The 19,808-nt window shown below is 37.0% G+C and overlaps 1 protein-coding gene across 5 annotated transcripts in view; it reads left to right on the top strand.

Moving 5' to 3' along the window:
- LOC127944609 (pleckstrin homology domain-containing family G member 5) overlaps window positions 1-18,586 on the top strand; it is a 60,195-nt gene extending 41,609 nt beyond the window's left edge. For all 5 annotated transcript variants that reach the window (XM_052540661.1, XM_052540662.1, XM_052540660.1 and 2 more), the window contains 13 exons: window positions 9,079-9,282; window positions 11,390-11,560; window positions 11,770-11,865; window positions 12,086-12,286; window positions 12,720-12,830; window positions 12,911-13,060; window positions 13,138-13,275; window positions 13,430-13,549; window positions 13,989-14,121; window positions 14,273-14,388; window positions 14,496-14,644; window positions 15,098-16,033; window positions 17,216-18,586. In XM_052540661.1, the coding sequence (XP_052396621.1) occupies window positions 9,079-9,282; window positions 11,390-11,560; window positions 11,770-11,865; window positions 12,086-12,286; window positions 12,720-12,830; window positions 12,911-13,060; window positions 13,138-13,275; window positions 13,430-13,549; window positions 13,989-14,121; window positions 14,273-14,388; window positions 14,496-14,644; window positions 15,098-16,033; window positions 17,216-17,225 (2,535 nt within the window). In that variant the 3' untranslated portion in view covers window positions 17,226-18,586. The remainder of the gene's footprint in view (window positions 1-9,078; window positions 9,283-11,389; window positions 11,561-11,769; window positions 11,866-12,085; window positions 12,287-12,719; window positions 12,831-12,910; window positions 13,061-13,137; window positions 13,276-13,429; window positions 13,550-13,988; window positions 14,122-14,272; window positions 14,389-14,495; window positions 14,645-15,097; window positions 16,034-17,215) is intronic.
- The last annotated feature ends 1,222 nt before the right edge of the window (window positions 18,587-19,808 follow it).

Genomic DNA, 19,808 nt, shown 5'->3' with positions numbered 1-19,808 from the left:
CAAACATGGACATGCAGGCATCGCAGATGAGTGCAGACTTTAGGATTGTAGGCAAAGGCCTGTCGATGTACCCTGTGGGTTTTTACTGTGATTCAAGGTTGAATTTTCAGGCTTAGCAACAAAAACTTGAGAACAGACCATACAGGTCTAGGCTGTGTCGTCCCGTCAGGCTTTGCTGGGTGCTGTGTGGATGTAGGTCACATAAAGGCATAAAACAAGTCTCCACGTGTTGAATGAATGTTGCACAGGTATTGCACATCAGAATCGGGTTTGTTTTTCTAGTTCTTCTGTAACACTGGCCTTTTTGGAACATACACAGAGAATCTTACTAATCCAACCTGGGATCTGATTTACACTTTTTCGTTTGTGATGAAAGGTTCATTTGCAACCCAGAAAGGAAAAATAGTTAAATTACAGAAATTACAGTTTCTTCTTTGAATATAGAAGAAAAACTCAGGAAAGATACTGTGTGTCAAATTACACAGCTTGTTTAGAAAATGTATGTTGTTACTTTTCAAAGCAATTTTGCTCCATCAATTTCAATACAAAGAATGGCTGTTATTTCGGTTTCTGCTTTCACAGAGATCACGTCTGGTGTCTTTGAAGGCTAGTGGTTTTGCATTCACACATTTGTTTCGTAACAACTAGCATGAGTTTGCATTATGGTATCAGTTTCTAAATTTGTAAGTTCCACCACCCACTAGTTTTCCAGCAGGGCATTTCTTATCACTCCATTCCCATTGTAGTTTTTTCATTATATTCAAATAGCACAATGTAGGGCAAACCTTTCCCAAAAAGTATTTTTATTTTTATTTTTTATTTTTTTTGAAGAACCTTGATGGCCATTTAATGTATGGAATTTTTATCATTAAATTTGACTGGGTCAAGAACCTTTTTGGTGGCATCCTTTTTGATTTAAGAAATTTGTGATTTATTTATTTATTTGTTTTTAATTAAATTTCTCTTAAGGTTCTGGAATATATATATATATATATATATATATATATATATATATATATATATATATATATATATATATATATATATATATATATATATATATATATATATATACAGAAGCATTTATATTTATATCTACACTACAGATCTGAAAATAACTTCTATTTGAATGTTTATTGAAATATTTTTATTCCTGTCATCCTTCAGAAATCACTCTAATATCGTTTGCTCCACGAGAAACATTTCAGATTATTATCAATGTTGAAAACCGTTGTGCTGCTTAATATTTTTTTTAACCTTGATAATCATTATTTGAACATTCAAAAGAATACTATATTTTTTATATCTAAATATTTTGTAACATAATAAAAGTCTTTATTGTCTTTTATTATTTTTAATGTGTCCCTGCAGAACAATTGCAATACTGACCCTAATCATTTAAACAGCAATGTATAGATAGATAGATAGATAGATAGATAGATAGATAGATAGATAGATAGATAGATAGATAGATAGATAGATAGATAGAGAATAAATAGATTTTCTGATCTATTGTAAAGTCCGACCTCTTAGTTTCCCGCTGATGAAATTCTCAAGTCATCTGCCAACTATTCCGTTGGAATTTTTATGAGAGCTGCTGGGTTTTGTCTGTGAGTGCGTTTGACCTGTATGTGGTAACTCACCCACTGTGTCTTGCCCCCTCACCAAAGCCTAACCTTTAGAAAGGAACCCATCACCCCTGGGATTATTGGTGCGGCGGTGACACCAGGACTCCTCTTTGAGGTTTGATTGGCCAGATCCACCCCGGTGGGGGAGTGACCTTTGAAGCGCGAGCGTTTGATGTAGCGTCGTGACTTTTACGCTCCCAGGAGCTGAAAGACCAGTATCTCACAAAAGCAGGTTTTCAGGTGAAAGTCGTGTTTTTGCCCTTCTGTTGGCATCAAATTGCCTAAATATGATGGCACTCTAATGGTTGTGTATAGATATTTATACTACAGTTTAGTACCGCTTTACAGTGGGCGGGATTATTCGCGTGTCATTATAGTTGTCGCCCCTACTGCCACGGCTCCAAAAAAAATGTTCATTCCAGGTCACCCCGTCAAGCTCTCGCTGGATCCGCTACTCTGCTACAGTTTTAACGAGAGGAATGTCTATACTTCCACAACAGACAAAGAAACGTTTTTTTTTTTTTTTTTAAAGTGCACATGTATAAAAAAAGAGTTCAAAACTTCACTGGGTGTGCTGGTTTGAATCTTGCCGTTCTTTTGTGTTTGTGTCGCAAGTTCAGTGATGCAGGTAGTGACGATTCTCTCCGGCCAGTCCGTGATCAGCAGAGTTAACATGTCACATTTTGGTAATGGTACATTTCACTTGGAACCTCAACCAAAGTAGTACTAAAAAAGAACCCGGTACTGTACCCAGTGGAAAACCCCCCAAAAGGGAACTGTACTGAGCCATACCATGCAGTGGAAAAGCGCCATAAGATTCATCTGTCACCTCCAAGACCTCAACTTCAGGGCACTTCTCTTCACCTTTAACCTGAGGCTCTGTTGCATCAGTCAAATAGCCTCAGATTGATAATGCTAGCTGGCATTTGGTTGCACTGTTCACCCACACAGATCTCAACTGTCTAATGACCTGAGAGATGTATTACACAAGCCTACAGGTGGTTAGATCAGAAATCCCCATGGCCCTCAGGGGCCCCAAATGTGCAGTGGTGCAGAGAAATGGGTTATGATAGATCTATTGAATCTTGTTCATGTAGCATATGCCATATATATATATATATGTGTGTATATATATATATGTGTGTATATATATATATATATATATAGTGATTTTGGTTTTATTTTACTGTGTTTACATTATTTACATTAGCTTATGAAAGAATCAATAGCTATACAGAAGCTATTGGTGTGATTTAAATATTTGGCCTTTAAAGGAACATTTGTCTTCGGAGACTGCAGAGTTTTGTCTGGAAAATGGCATTAAAAGCTGTCAGAGAAGGGTTAAATAAGGAAAGGGTGTGTTTGATCAAATTTACCTCAGTCAATGGAATATCAAAGATCTGGATAAACCGTGCAGCATCTTTCATCTGCGACTAACTGCAGGAAATGAGCCTTTTCCTGTTCCTATTTGACCTCTCTGATAAGGTTCAAAAGTGTATTAATGTCACAGCGTTGAGGTTAGCGTCGGAGCAGACAGATTTAATCTGCATCGGTTTCCTTCTTTAAAGTTCTTTAATGTTTTTTTTTTTAAGGGGTAAAATAACTCTTGCAAGCTTTAGGCCCAAAAAAAACTGCACACGGCAGAGCTCTGTTTCACAATCTCTTGCATTAAGCAAGAGACCAATGCAAACAGTAGTAATCATTTATTTACATGTGATATCAACAGAGAGCTCCTCTTGACGCAGCAAACCCCCGCGTGTGATTGCTCTTCTGAAGTTAACACCGCACGCAATTAGTATCTGACTATTAACACCCAGTGTTCAAAGACAATAGAACAAAAGATGACTAGCAAAAAATGGGTCTTATCTTCATGGGAAACTAGTGGGGCGAATATAAACTGTTGTTAGTTTTCTTAGCATACATTGTGTGGAAAGCAAATTCATACTGTTTTGCATAAATCACCTTCAAATGGAGAATTAGTAGTATCTGCAACATAACATAAAGCATCTTCATTTACTTATTATACATTTTTACATTATAGTGATCATAATGGGATTTTTATGCATTATGGTAACATGGAATAATGCATCAGTGCATGAAAAGCTTAATTTTCTTTTTAGGAAAAATAGTTTTTTTATTAAGTTTGATTTTGCAGTGAAATGCGACCTGTTATCGTCCTACATTTTTATTATATACCCATAGAATTATATTTTTTCTATAACAGTTTTTTTTTTTTTTTTTTTTTTTTGCATTACAGCAGTGAGGAAAATGCTTAATTGTCATGAAATTGTCACATTGCGCAAATGGTAGCAAAATAAAAAATCTCTATTTTGCTTTTGGGGTAAAATGTGACTTATAATAATCCTACATTTGCTTCTAAGCAACTTCTTTTATATTTTTGTTGGTTTTATCAATCATAAAGTTGTGGAACAACAAATACTACAATGATTGCATTACTTCACGATATAATTATTTGTTTAATTACAGAAACAAGAGCAATATAGTAATTAGAAAATATAATTTCTTGTTTATTTTTAGTTTGATGAGAAACATGACCTACAGTAGATTCCCTCACCTTCTTCCCCAATGCTTCCACACTGTAAGGAAGTGATCTTGTGAGTGTCTGCTGGGGGAGGGACCGGCATCTAGTTTGTGATTGTTGTGTGCCGTGATGTGGAACCTGACTTTGGAGGAGATGGGAGGAGGCATTGATGAAATCACAAAGCAAAAAGCTTAAAAACGACTGGCTATCATCCAGACCCTAAGCACATGTGGGGATTTTTAGCTTCTCTCTTAATTTTTGCCTCTTCTCTGGATGTTGACTGCTGAAGTTTAGAGTAGGACGTGCACTTCAGTGCTTGAGTGAGGTTAGAAAGGGCGTCCAGGCTGGATCATGGTGCGTTTTGGCCATCTGTCTTCATGGCACAGTTGGGACCTGCTTCACATGGATCCTGAAAGTCTGTCTGGCGAAGCGTCTTTCAAGAGTCCATCGCCAGCAAAGTATCAGGTAAAGCAATGCTGCACCATTTATGAGTTACTTGCTCTCTTTTGAACATGATGCATGTAGCCATATTTTGAGCATTCATGTTTCAATGAATGCTTAGTCAATTATTAAACTTCTTTGTAGCATCATTTTGTTTCCACACCACTGTGTTTCTCATTGAGCAAATGTTTGTATTGAGTGGGAAGATGTTACGTGTTCATGTGTAATGGAAGCTGAATGTGCACGTAATGGAAAGCCACTAGCATCATTCTGCGAACTGATGACACAAGTTAGGCCCCTGTCAGACGATAAGGCCGTATCGTGGTTTTGATCACTGATTAATCGTCTGTCCTTAAGCTTCAATGGCTCTTTGTTCTGCCTCTACTTATCAAAGTGAATGGCATTGTGGGTGTCTTTGGCCCTGAGATTGGTCCTGTGTTGAAACTCAAGGTAAAGTTAGCCGATGAAATGTGACCTGGTCAGAATGGTGTTTGTCTAATGTGTTTTTGTGACTTTAGTGTTGGTGCTCTTCCACTTCCCTTTGTTTGTTTCATTATTATTTAAAGCTTGATCAAAAGCTCTTCTTATCTTCACACTGCTTTGTTGGGTTCTTGAGCTGAACTATGTTGTCTAGAGAAGGTTTAAGTTAAAAAGCAGCCTCATGCATCACTTCCCAGTTGTCAGTCTGTTGTTGAATGGCATCAGGGTCTCGTACGGGAATCTTAGGAGTATGTTGCGGTAAGCAGTAATATTTTAACTAGGTGGAGGAGGAACTGATTTGAGTGCTGGTAAACCCAACCGGTGGGGAAATGGTAACTTGAACACCCCAGCTGACTGGTAAACACATAACATGACTTAGGAGTTATTCATAGCAATTTTAGTTATTTATTTCTGTGCATCAAATAAGGTTAATAAATATGATTTATTATTATGCAGATCCAGGACTGTGAGTCATTTTTGAAACCGCTGTATTGAGGAGTTAACATCCACTTAGTCATTTCATTAAAGATGATAAACATGTTTCTTTTATTTAAAAGTAGTGCTCACAGGTCAGTTGGGTTGGCCATACCTTGTTTAGATTAATAACAACGATGCAGAAATTCAAGACTTGTTTCAGCACATACGAAAGTCTGTGGTTCCCCAAAGTTTCATATTGTAGAGATCATTTCCGCGTAGTAAACCGGAATGGGATGCTTGGAAATCATTCATAGTACAGGAATGCCATTCTCCTGTCACTTTTGATTTATCATAAATTTAGAGGATCATAAGAACCTTTATCTAATAATAATAAATCATTGAATGGTTTAAATGAATAAACTCGCAGTGACAGTTTTGCTATGTGAAATATGATTTCAAGCTGATGGTGAAATAATGTACTTTTCCTAATTGTGTAACTTTTTTTTCTTTTTCTTTTTTTTTTGTGCACAAGGACCAAAGTAAATTTATTTTATAGGTAATTTGAATAAAAAAATATGTTGGATTTCTTTGAGGCACCAGGATGTGTTCTTGGGATCCTGCAAGCTGTCTTCTTCTCCCCTCCCTCTTTACATGTGACCCTCTGGCTCTCTCTTTAGCAGCCACACCTCTCTTTCCTGTCTCTCACAATGGGACTGGGACCTCCTAGTTGCCATGACGTTTGGGCTGTCCTATCCAGAAATGCAGGCAGACAGGCTCAGTCGAACAGCTTTACCTCTCATTGCAGATTGAGAAGCACTGGGAAACTAGAAAGGACCTAGTAGCGAGCCCTGATGTGCTACATATTTTTAGAATTTCTAGAAAAGATGGGGTTGACATGGGATTGCACTGATTAATAATTTTTCGCAGTTCGTTTTGTCTCTAGAACTCTTAACACCCATCCAGGAGGTTTAAAGTATTAGTGTATCTCTTGGTGTTTTTGTGAGCATTTGAAGAGAGGAGGCTTTGAGTGATCATAGCAGCTGGCTCTAGCATGGGTCAGGCTCCGTGAACCCGGCTGAGAGATTACCATGGTCTACCTTTCATTTGACATGCCGCTTGCTTCCATGGTGAGTAGAACAGATGCTGTTTTGCTTCATTGTTGGTCATTCAGTCTATACACAGAGAAGGAGAATCACCGGTACAGCTGATCCTAATGAGTTTCAATAGATTGCTTTTGGATGAATTATTTACTTTACTGGTGCTGTGTAAAGTTTATCAAGATGTTGCTTGTAAGTTGAATTAAGTGTGTGTGTGGGGGGGGGGGGGGGGGTTCAAAATATTGATTTAACGATCTATGTAAATTATAGATGTGATTTGAGGCTTTCAACAGAATGTTAATTATAGATGCATAGATGTGTGGATTGCAACAGAAAGATTACTTTTGATGTTACATTTGTTTACCCATTGATGTTTATACAGTACTTTATTTGTTGGTTGTGCGTAATATAATATAAACCAATTATAAAATCATAAAACAAATGTAAAATTGGATAGAATTAATACACCTTTTTTTTTTGATGGCAGTAACTTTTAATTTTGTGCCAAAAGTCAATTTTTGTCTTGAATTTACATCCCCAGTGCTGATAGTGCAGTTATAACCAGTCAGAGGTCCCTTGTCCATCCTCCTCAAAGTTAGGGACATTTCCTGACATCTGCGTCCTCATCCTTTTACCCCAGATTCCGCAAAAATCCCCTCATCAAAGCTCATCGTCTGCTTGAAGTCTGCTTGAAGTCTGCTTGTCTCTGTTCTAAATTTAGCAAGGGGGACATTGTGGCTAGTCCACCATTCATTTATTTTTGCAGGGATGATGAAGACTGGAGTAATGATGCTGAAAAATCTGCTTTACCATTAAAGAAATAAATTACATTTTAAAATATATTAAGATAAAATATATATATATATATATTTTTTTATATATATATAGTTTCACTGTATTTTTTTATCAAATACATGCAGCACTGGTAAGCATATAAGTCTTCTTTAAAAATAATTTTGAAAAGTCTTAGTAAAATATACTTTTTTTAGAAATGCATTCAATTGTATAAAACACCTCCAAAAGTCTCTGATGTGTTCAAATCAAATACTTCTGTTATTGCAGCAGGTATCAGCTTCACCCGTGTTTGTTTAGGGGATTCCATTGTGTTATGTCTTCAGACTTTTCCTGTTTTTTTGTGCATTCCCCAAAAATGTCGTAGTCATCTCTGGAATTTGCAGGAGTTTTAATGGGTAACGGCACTGAGGGCAGTGGAATTCCCTATGCCCTGGCGAAGGGTCAACAAGCCCATCTGCGTCCCTCTCAGAGAGAAGTCTACTTCCTTAGATACTAAACAGCTGTTTGTTTGTTTAACTCGCTGCAGCTCGCCTAAATAGAAAGATTTTGCAATGCACTCTAGCAAAACAAATGCTTGTGAAACAATAGCAATCTTAATCTTTCGGAGCAGGGTTGCTGACCTCCTTGACTTTGGTATGATGTAAAGGGGGAAATATTAACATTCAGCAGGATCTTATTGTTTTGAAAAATCAGTATGAATCATAATGCATTGTTGTTTCTGTTTATGTCATCACTTTGTGGGAGCTCAAAGTTTTCCATGTGTCCAGCTAGGGTTGGGCGAAATGTCATTTTAAATGATAAAATGGTAATATGCATAAAATTGTTTGTGATGAAGAGGTCTGATTTAGAGGCAAAGCAAACACTCACAGAGTCAACTAATCCTAGTTTTAATTAATTAATTTTTTTCTCAGTGTTTTTATGTTCTCTTAAATGTATATTCCCCTGCAATTTACAATTGACTGTTTAAAAAATATATATACTATGTATTTCTAATTTATGTATTTAGTAAGTTATAAATGTTTTTATTTAAATAAATATATTTACGTATTTAATAAAGCTGAAAATAATTGGAAATAAATTACTTTTACACAAAATATTTATATTTTTATATATTTAGGTAAATATTTCAGTTAATTATTTGTGTAGTTATTCATTTCTTCATATAATTTAAATGAATTAAAATATATTTACATTTTAATATATTCAAATGTAATTAAACCTGAAAATAACTTTAGCTTATTTAAACCTGTTTAGCTATTTGGAAGAAAAAAAATTGTATGATGTGTAGTTAGAAATCTTAATTGTTCGGTTCTATTTCTAGGTCAGGTTTTAACTTTAAAAATATTGTGATTGTAAAAGTGAGCCAACCCTTTTTTCCAGTTGATCTTATTTTGTGATTGTGCTTTGTTATCTTTCAATGAATGCTGGTACATTTACTTTATTTACTTCTACCTGACCTATCTCTCTCAGTCTTTTTTTCTAAATCTCTTGTTTACCTCTCTCACACCCCCTCATTCTGTAGGGTAGTGTTACTGATAACGCTCTCTCTCTCGTATCTCTCGGTCTGTTGTCCTTGACACACTTGATAATATCCTTCTCCCAAACCTCTGTTTTTCTGTATTTGTTAACATTTTGTCATTCCCACCCTCTTATGATTTCCATCTGTTCCTCCTCACAGGGTCAGCCCCCTCGGCGGAAGGACATAACCAAGTTTCTTGGTGATGCCAACATCCCATCACCAGACACTATGGCCATGCTTGGTGGGCCTTTACCAGGTGGGGTTCCAGGAGGTTCAATGCCCGGTGTGGCCCCCGGAACCGATAACTGGAAGAACCGCGCCACCAGTCGGATCAGCGTGTTCTTCGGCGCCGGATCTGGAAAGGTAAACCTTATCTCACTCATCTTGAAAACCTCAGGAAGTTCAAGGAAAGCAGGACATGATGGTGCAACTTTCCATGGTGTGATTTCCAGTAAAAAGATCTCATTTAAAGATGAGCCAGAGGCTGATGAAATATCTGTGTCTATAGTAGGTTGCACCGTAATCTAGTTTCAAATAAACCTGGAATGGAATATTACGATTTATAAATAAGGTTTAGATTATTATTGAATCAGATTTGGAGAAATGTAGCATTACTCTTGGTATCCAATGGATCCTCTGCAGTGAATGGGTGCCGTCAGAATGAGAGTCCAAACAGATGATAAAAACATCACAAAAATCCACATTTTGTCCAATAATGGAGAAGTAATCTTGTGAAGTGAGAAGCCACTTGATTGAAACAAACAAATCCATAGAGCTATTTTAAACTTAAAATTGTGGCTTCCAGTTGAAATATGAATCCTCTTTCCATAGTATTGCTTGCTTTCTCCAGTTAAGAATATGGTCTCATCTGAATCAGGAGAGAAATATGCACAAATCAAGCACCATTTATAACCAAAAACTGTCTAAAGTAGCTCTAAACAAATGTTTTGGTGGATTTCTATGTGAGAGGACAAGAAGATGGGCTTTTTCACTGAAGGAAACGCTATTATGAATTACAGACACATATTTTGGCGGAAAGTGATGGCGTAAATATAAAATGCCTTAATATTGGATTTGTTTCATATACAAACACACAGCTTTTCACTTCAAGAAATTAATTGATGGACTGGAGTCGTGTGGATTATTGTGATGTTTTATAAGCTCCTCATGCTGACGGCACCCATTCACTGCAGAGGCTCCATCGGTGAGCAAGTGATGTAATGCTATATTTCTCCAAATCTGTTCTAATTAAGAAAAAACTCATTTACGTCTTTGACGGTCGAAGTGTGAGTACATTTTTCTTTTTTGGGTTAACTAATCTTTTAGTAGATGACTAAGCATTACAACAAACAAAATCACACATCCCATGAGCCTTTAAAAAAGGCGTTTACACCAGATGCTTGACTAGTAGAGATGGTAGCTGTCACTCACCTGTCATTTCACACTTCCATCCTTTTCACAATTAGCCATGAAACCCCCAAAGAAGACAGATGGGGGTGTTCTGGTGTCCCACTGGGACTCTTTTTCACAAAGGAAGGGTTAACCACTGTCAAACCAGCATCTCCAGCAGCCAGTTCAGAGAGCCTGTAGTCCACCTGTGCCTGGCCTGTATTGTTTAGAAGCACTCAGTGCGTAATAATCGTTGTCATAAGTACACTGGCCGTCCCATAACAAGCCAATAGCCCCAGCGGCACATGGGTCGTCAAAGAGGGTCACTGAAATGAACGGATGGGGTTTAAAGAGAAGGTGGTGTTTAATGAAAGGGGTGTGTAGTAAGGTGTCATAAACCCTGTCGGGGGTGTTTTGTTGGAACCGACAGGCATTGCCTCACTTGTCTAGTTTTTGGTGGTCTGCTGATGTGAATTGTGTTGTGATTCTGCTAAATTGCTGACTTTTGTTAATGCTAGGTACTCTTTATAGTTGCTTATAGTTGGTTCCTTCATTAACAACACAAACTACTATGGAATTTTTGATATATTTTACCATTATAAAGCTATTATGAGTATGGTAATTATTTAGTGCACTAGCATTCAACATTTTACGGTTGGTGCTATTTGTAAATGTTTTTGTAAAAAGTATCTTATGCTCACCAAGGCTGCATTTATTTGATCAAAATGACAGAAAATTAACAGCAATATTGTGCTTTATATCTTAATAAATCTTTAATATGTTTTAAAATGTCATTTATCCCTGTGATGCAAAGCAGAATTTTTATTAGCCATTACTAATAAATTACATTAGCCATCTAATATGCTGGTTTGATATTTTTGTGGATATAAACCACATATTTTTAGGATTCTTTGATAAATAGAACAGCATTTCTATGAAATCGAAATCTTTGGTAACATTATAAATGTGTTTACTTTTGATCAATTTAATGCATCCTTGCTGAAAAGATGTATTAATCTCTTTAAAAAGAAGTTAACATAGTTTATATTGTATTATTTTCTCATTTTGTTTTGTGTGTTAGGAGGTGGACCGCGTGGAGCTCCTTCAGACTAAGTTGCAGGCGTACACACAGTTCGGTCTGCCCAAGGTTCCTTTTCAGCTCGCCTTCCACCAGGATTCCTGGGAAGAGGAAGAGGAGGAGCCAAACCTGACACTCGAGGAGAGCTGGAGGGAACTGCTGGAAGACCCCAAGGTACTTCTGTGATGGGACAATACATAACCATTCCCATCCATTGATCATTCCATCTAACATGTGTTCATAACCAGCTACAATTATTGATTGCAATGGCCTCTGTTTTCACATAAACCAATTGCAATTTGCATTCCAGACTGCTAATATAATATAATTATATGATTTGTAATATTTCACAAGCAATCTGATTTTTTTCTGCCCGTTTTCAGAGTCTAAGTAGACGTCAGTTTCAACAACAAGAAGCAATATGGGAACTGATCCAAACCGAGGCTTCGTACATCAAGAGACTCAGGGTCATCACTGATGTAAGTCGCTTTAGCCGTTTCAATTTCAGTAGATTCAGAAATGTATTGAAGTTGCCCTTTTTAAATCAACATTCCTCGTCCTATTGTGAGACTTCTTCATGTATACTGTGTATAATTCAATCAGTTCTAGATAATGCAATCAAGTCATTTCCCTCTAAAATTGTGAGTGTGTGTTGTGTTTATCTAGTGAAACTGGATGCTGATTGTGTTGTTTGTGCAGTTGTTCCAGTGCGGCCTGCTGAATCTACAGGACAACGGTCTCCTGGTTGAGGTGGAGCCCCAGCGGCTCTTCAGCAACATCCATGACATCGTACGTCTGCACTCAGCACTGTGGGTTCAAGTCATGCTTCCGGTGCTGGAGAAAGCACGAAGCACAAAGATCTTGATCGACCCCGCGGACCTGCAGCAGGGGTTCAGTACGGTGAGTTACACATGAAGGCGTTATTCCAACAGACCATGATTTTTGTCTCGTTTTCCTCGCATTCTTAAATCAAGACAGATTTACTCGAGATATAAGATATGAAGTATCAAAATGAAGTCACTTTATGCTTAGAACAATAAAAAAGAAAAATGTTGCTTTCAAAATCTCACTTTAAATGAAAAACTAGTTTGTTTCAGGTTTATTGTTACAAGTTTTTATGTTTTAAGCATTAAGTCAGTTGGGAGATATATATATATATATATATATATATATATATATATATATATATATATATATATATATATATATATATAAACACACTTGTTATCCTAAAGCAAGATACAATTACTTGGGAAGCAAAATGCTAGATAAGTATGTGGAATAGAATAATTACAGGCTCGAGTGGTTAAAAATGTCTTGTTTGTGTGTATAGTTTGCATCCAGGTTCCAGCCGTATGTCCGCTACTGTATGGAGGAGGAGAGCTGTATGGAGTACATGCGCTCGCTGCTGAGAGACAATGAAATCTTCAAGATCTACGTCACGGTGAGGAGTTTGACACCAAACCATCAGACCATATATTAAACCAAAGTAGAACAAAATCATTGAATCTTATATCATTGCAGTGGGCAGAAACAAATAAACAGTGTAACCGTCTGAGGCTAGCGGACATGCTAGCCAAACCGCACCAGAGACTCACCAAGTACCCTCTGCTCCTGAAGACCATCCTGAAGAAAACCGACGAGCAGACCTCCAGAGAGGCTCTCAGTAACATGGTTAGACATTTCACAGTTAGCCTTTGTGTGTGTGTGTTAGACCATAGAATGTGCTAAATGTTTGTAAATGTGTTCAGGTGGTGTGTGTGGAGAGCTTCATTTACAGCGTGGACTCTCAGATGCGCCAGAAACAGGAGAAGGAGAAAATGGCCACCTTTTCGGCTCGAGTGGAGTCGTACGAGGCCGTGGAGGGAGCCAGCGAGGAGGTGGAGAAGGTAAGAACTGTGCACAGTACAAATAATTCATTATCTAGCCTCTAAATAAAATAAAAACCGATGTATCATTACAGTACGATATTATGGATTTCATAGAAATGTATTGTTTGACTCTTCAATCTTACTTCATTTCTTTTTCGCTGTATGTTTACAGGTCTTAAAGGAGTTCAACCGAATTGACCTGACTACACCGATGATTGACACTTCACCAGAAGCAATCAGGCAACTGCACCTGGAGGGGGCGCTCCGCATGAAAGAGGGCAAAGACAACAGGGTGCGTACAGATTTAGTCATCAGCTTCAGTTTCTCCAAATTTCAGATGCACTTGGAAACATTTGCAATTGAGTTTTTTTAGTAGTAGTATTATTATTATAAGCAGTAAATCTCTTCTTAAAATGAAATTCCAAACCTGTATTATTTTCTTTCTGCTGTGGAATCTAAACAGTTTAGTTTCCCATTGACTTACATTGTATGGACAACAAATGGAATGGATGATAATTAGAACTAACATTTCTTTTTGGGGTTACCAACATTCTTTGAATTATTTAATTTTTTTGTTGAGCAGTTAATAATTGGATACAGGTTTTAAATGGACATAATTTAATTCACATTTTTGGGTGTACTGTCCCTTTAAGTTTCCTGAAAGTTTTAATATTGCTTGTAATTGAGTATTTTAGTTTATGTTTTACAAGTATCTGTCTTTTTCTGCGTAGATGGATGTTTACTGCTTCCTTTTCACTGATCTGCTGCTGATCACTAAACCAGTGAAGCGTTTGGAGAAGGTGAAAGTGATCCGACAGCCTCTCCTCCTGCAGAATGTGGTGTGCAGAGAACTCAAAGACACAGGTGAGACTGAGCCCACTTCCAAATACTGCATACAATTAATATGACAAAGGAGCAGAAACAAGCAGCTTAGGATCTCGAGAGAACGTAATGTGAAGTTTTAGATTTAGAAGTGTCTTGTTTCTGATTCTTTTCTCTTTTTTTCCTTTCTTAGGCTCGTTTGTCCTCATCTACCTCAATGAGTTCAAGAGCGCGGTGGCTGCTTACTCTTTCCAGGCCAACAGCGCCACCCAGGGGAAAAGTTGGACTGATGCGATTTGCAATGTCCAGGTAAAATCATACTTGTCTGTTACCAATAATCTTATATAAGAAATCATTTAAAGTGTTCGCTCAGTAATGTAGTTTGCTGATTTAGCTGTTTTCTACATGCATTGTAGAAACAGCTGCAGCGTTTGCGGTCAGAGGAAGCTCGCCGACAGAAGGCTTGTCTGAAGAAAAGACTATTGGAAAATCAGGAGGAAGATGAGGACAGCTGTAACTCCACAGCTAGTTCTCCTCAATTTATACACAAAAATCAGAGCAACAGGTATTTTATTTTATTTAGTTTTGTTGAAAAAAAATACATGTTTTACTTAACAATTTAATTAATTATTTAATCTTTTAATAAATATTTAATATTTATTTAGGTTGACTTTAATTTTTAAATAATATAAAAATGTTGTTAAAAAATTTTTATTCTTAAAATGTGTTTTATTTTAATAAATACATTATTCTATTTTATTAATGAATAATTTAAGAATATTTAATTTCAATTGTATTTAATTAAAGAAATAAAATTTTCATCAATTAGAAAAATTATACATTTGATTTAAAATATTCTGACAATTACTATATTATTTTTGTATTTCATATTTTAATTACCATTTTCTCATTTTTCTTTTCTTTCTTTTCTTTTTATTAATGCAACACCATCAATTAGCTGACCTGTTGGGCATGTTGTTTTAGAATAAATAAACTCACATTTTTCTTCCTGTCTTAGCCAATCAGATGGCTCCGCAGAAACCCTGTCGGTGATGGATATGGATGAGTCTGTATCATCTTTGGATCCTTCTACTCTTCAGTCTGACCTAGCTGGCCATTCAGACCATGATGCCCGCGTGTCTCCGCTCTCTGACCCTGGCGTCCCACAGCGGGACTTTGAGCCCCATCCGGACAGTCAGGAGGGCTCAGACCTGGACCCTCAGTGCTGCTCCATGTCCATGGATAGCGCTTACGGGACCCTTTCGCCAGAGACCATACTGGAAACCCAGAGTCGAGTGGCCCTGGGAGAGGAAGATGATTCTGAGGATGACAAGGGGACGACGGGTGACGAGGGGGAAGATGAGGTGGACGATGAGGAAGATAAAAGCTCATTCGGATCTCAGAACTCAGTGGCGAAAAACGAAAACTCAGTTTCTGTAAAGCACAGGCGCCGAAAGCCTATCCTGTGTCGCCTGCCGTTTTTAGAGAGACTTATTGTCAAATCCTGTTCCGAGGACAACCTGCTGTCCACAGTACACCATTGTAACAGTAACCACAGTGTCACCAGGGCAGCCACAGAGTGCACAGGAAGTCGGCTCAAATGGGAACAAAGGGTTAAATACTTAGAAGCGCCGCTCAGCAGGAGCCTGACGGAGCTCAACGCTGCTGAATCAGACGAGAGTCTCCCGACTGATCCAGAGACGGATGAAAGCCTCAGTCTCACATGCAGCTTGCCCTCGAGCATGCTTATGGACACATTGAGACGAGCCAGAACTGCACATGAGGCTGACAGCAACCAGATTCCCTGCAGTGCGTCAGACGGGGAGCTCTCGCCACCCTGTCGCCTGGAGCGAAAGGGCCGATGTAAGAGACCCCAGAAGCACCGAAAACTCACACTGGCCCAACTCCACAGGATACAGACCACACTGGTGCTCAACTCAACGCTCACAGCCTCGTAAGTAACACTCGGTTCTGAGTGCATATGTATTTAAAGATTGTTTTGTTTAGTGCTTTTACCTAAATTATTTTTTCCTTAATTAGGTTATGATATATTACCGTATTTTTCGGACTATAAGTTGCACCTGAGTATAAGTCGCATCAGTCCAAAAATAGGTCATAGGTCATAGGAAAAAAAACATATAAGTCGCACTGGACTATAAGTCGCATTTATATAGAACCAAGAGAAAACATTACTGTCTCCAGCCACGAGAGGGCGCTCTATGTCTTCAGTGTAGACTACAGGAGCACTGAGCAGCATAGAGCACCCTCTGGTGGCTGGAGAAGGTAATGTTGTCTCTTGGTTCATTTCTCTCGGTTTATGTCAAACTAATTTTGATAAATAAGTCGCACCTGACTATAAGTCGCAGGACCAGCCAAACTATGAAAAAAAGTGCGACTTATAGTCCGGAAAATATGGTAGTTGTTTTATTGTATGAAGGAACTGAGATGTTATCAATTCCTGTAGCTCTTGTTACAAAATAGCTTGATCCAATGCAGGTTTCATAAAACAGAAAAATAAAATATAGGGTAAAAATATAGTAAAAAGTAATTATCATATAATATTTTTTATATATGTTAAATGAAATAAACACTTTTTAAATTAAATACAAATTTTATGCTCTTATTTTATTGTAACATTGGCAATCAGTTGACCTTTGTGTTCAGTTTTACAATATAGATTTCTCCAGATTACCAGAAAATAGAAAAATGGACAATTTAATTAATAAAATTAGTTTTTATAATATAATAGAATGTTTATTTATTGTAATGAAATAAAAATTTTAAATACATGAAATTTCCTTTATTTTTACTTTATATTATTGAATTTATATTTATATTATATTTTAAAAAAAATTACACATTAAGATAGGAGTTCTCAAATAGTAATTTTATATTGGTAATCAATGACATCAGATTTCATAAAAATATGAAAAAATACAATAGGACGATTCATTGATTTATCATTTTATTATTACTATTATTTAAATTGGTAAGAGGCTGTAGTGGTTTATTTTTTACATTTGAAAAGATTTACCTTTTTAAATTAAATGGATAAAATGTTGGTCTCAGATCGACACTGAAACGTTTAGTGTTGCTAAAAGCTCAGTTTTTTGACTCTTGTCTTCTTTCTCCTCAGAGAAGTGTAGCATCCCTCTGGAACAGACGTTTTGGGACAACATTGTGAGACTGAATTCTACAGGACACAAATGCCCTCTCGCGCCCTCTTCCAGTCGGATGGATTCCTCAGCGTGTAGCTTCCTGTGGTTTCTCAGACTCATTAACTCCTTGCACTTTGTAAAACAACCAACTACTAAGAGGTCAAAGCTTTTAGTGAAACTGCACCATTATCCGAATGAGAACCCAAGACCAAACGATCAAAGAGAAAGTGTGACCGGAGCCCTTACCGCAGGACATTTGAGGTTTCCGAGGGTCACGTGATGCCGAAAGGAAGTAGAAATGAGAACATGAGAATAAAACACCACATCTTGGATTCCTTTATCACCCTGTTTGCTTTCTAAGAGTATTTCTGCTTTGAGGATGGAAGTGATTCATGTTAACTGCACTACTGTTATGTGAATGTTTGTGTGTGTGTTTATGAATGAGAAAGTGTGCGAATTCACGTGCATTTGTGTATGACTGAGTGCATTATAAACCCAATCACTGTTTGACTTCAGATAACTTGAGTAGCCACTAAGGCACGTTACACATTAACTTAGGACCAGTGTTATGTTCATATGGCAGGAATACTTCTGTCATGCTACTGCTTATACTATTGAATCTTTGGGTTGACGTAGCTTATTTTAGTTACACATGAGCACATCAAACCTTTTACTGTATATTGTGTTGTGTGGGTCAAGTTGGATTCATAGATGCATGATGATATCCAAAATGCTCCAGCAGATGTGCAGCTAAAGGCAAACAGAAACTGAAAAAACTCTGTATTTTGGTTTCTAACATTTAAGGATTCAGGAAGCGTCGCCTGACACTAGATGAGCACTTATTCGAGTTTAGCTGACACTGAATAGGGTGTTTGGTTTAAGTGAAAGCTCATGTTAGTTTTCAAGCATTAACAGATGTATTGATGATTTATTGTATGTTTTGGTACTCTTTTGATTTCACAGATACTGCTGTTCCCCGAAAGGTTAGACTGAAACTAACTGGTGCTTTCACTAAACCAAGCCCTTCTGAACTCCCGTTTTGAAAGAAACAAAAAAGAAAAACACCCTGCCCAAAGAAAAGATGGTGTATTGTCTGTTTACTGATTAGGCTTTTTGTGTTTGTCATATTTATTGAGCTTGCATTGTTTTATATATAAAATATGGTCTATGATAGTTTAATTTCACTTTACTGTTGTATTATATTTTTTTCTTCGTTTTAATTAGTTTAATTTGTTCATTGTCATTTGATGAATTCATTTCGCAATCTGCTAAAAACCAAAATAACCTTGTTTTCCCATGTGAGGGAGTGTTCCTTAAATGTCTTTCGAAATAAAAGACATGTTTCAGTATTTGTCGATTTTGGTGTGCCTTATTTAATGACCTCTGTTGTATGTAATATAGATAGATAGATAGATAGATAGATAGATGTGTATATATATATATATATATATATATATATATATATACACACACACACACACACACACAAAAATACCTATAAAATATTATAATACAAAATAAATAAACTGACTGAAATAAATTATTTCAAAAATAATAATTTAAATAATACAATTAGGAGTACAGTTCTGTTGTGGGTAGGAAGAAACTTTTATTTAAAGACATTTTTAATGTTGCAAAAGATTTTTCTTTTAAATAAATGGCATTGTTTTGATTTTCACATTCATCGAATAATCTTGTGTGTGTGTGTTGAATTAAAATATGCCTCTAATGCCTCTAGTTCTGATTAATAAACCTACATATTAACAAACATGATAATGTTATATATTACGTTGTAGAAACAATATATGATGCAAATAATATTTTACACTATATAAATTGAGTCTTTGTATATCATCTAAAAGATTGACAGCCCTGTCCTCTGGGGCGTCGGACTGGGGGGGGGGGTACCCAAGGCCGGAGGCGGGGGGGGGGGGGGGGGGGCTTAAAAGTCAGTTTTCTATACATACATATACATGCACTAACATTTGTATAGCATTTATGTACAAATAAAAAAATTCCTGTGCAAAACTAAACTTGTAGTTAGGCACTGGTTTGGTATAACAAAGTCATTTTCATTCTGTGCAGGGCCCCACCACCCCTCTCGATTCAATGTAAATGGTACGACCCGCAGTTCAGGTGCTTCAGCTACGGACCAGTGGTGAATCAGTTAATGAGACAGGAGCATAAACAGTAAAATAAGACAAGAGCTGGAGTTAGCCGTGATATGAACTAGGAAGACAGGGGAAGAGTCATGTCTTTCCTTAAAAAGGAAAATCAGGGGCTCAAAAACGAAAAGAAAGGAAGATTAAAGAGAGAAAAGTAAATGAGGGCAAACAGTTGCTCACTCAGTTTTTTTAAAAGAACGGTGAGCTCCAAATGCATAATCGAGCATTGACATTGTTTTAACATAAATATCTACTCTTGGAGGAGTTCTCCCCAGAGTCAGAAGTTTACATGAAAACACTGTATATTTCCCTCCATTGTCAAAATCTAACACCCGCGAAAACACAGATCATTAGCGCCTATTTTAACGCATTGTTATGCAAATTAGCTCGCGCACGCTCAGGATTG

Source organism: Carassius gibelio, chromosome A23 (genome assembly GCF_023724105.1).
Source record: "Carassius gibelio isolate Cgi1373 ecotype wild population from Czech Republic chromosome A23, carGib1.2-hapl.c, whole genome shotgun sequence".
Taxonomy (NCBI): Eukaryota; Metazoa; Chordata; class Actinopteri; order Cypriniformes; family Cyprinidae; genus Carassius; species Carassius gibelio.
This window is presented reverse-complemented; position numbering and strand designations above follow the sequence as displayed.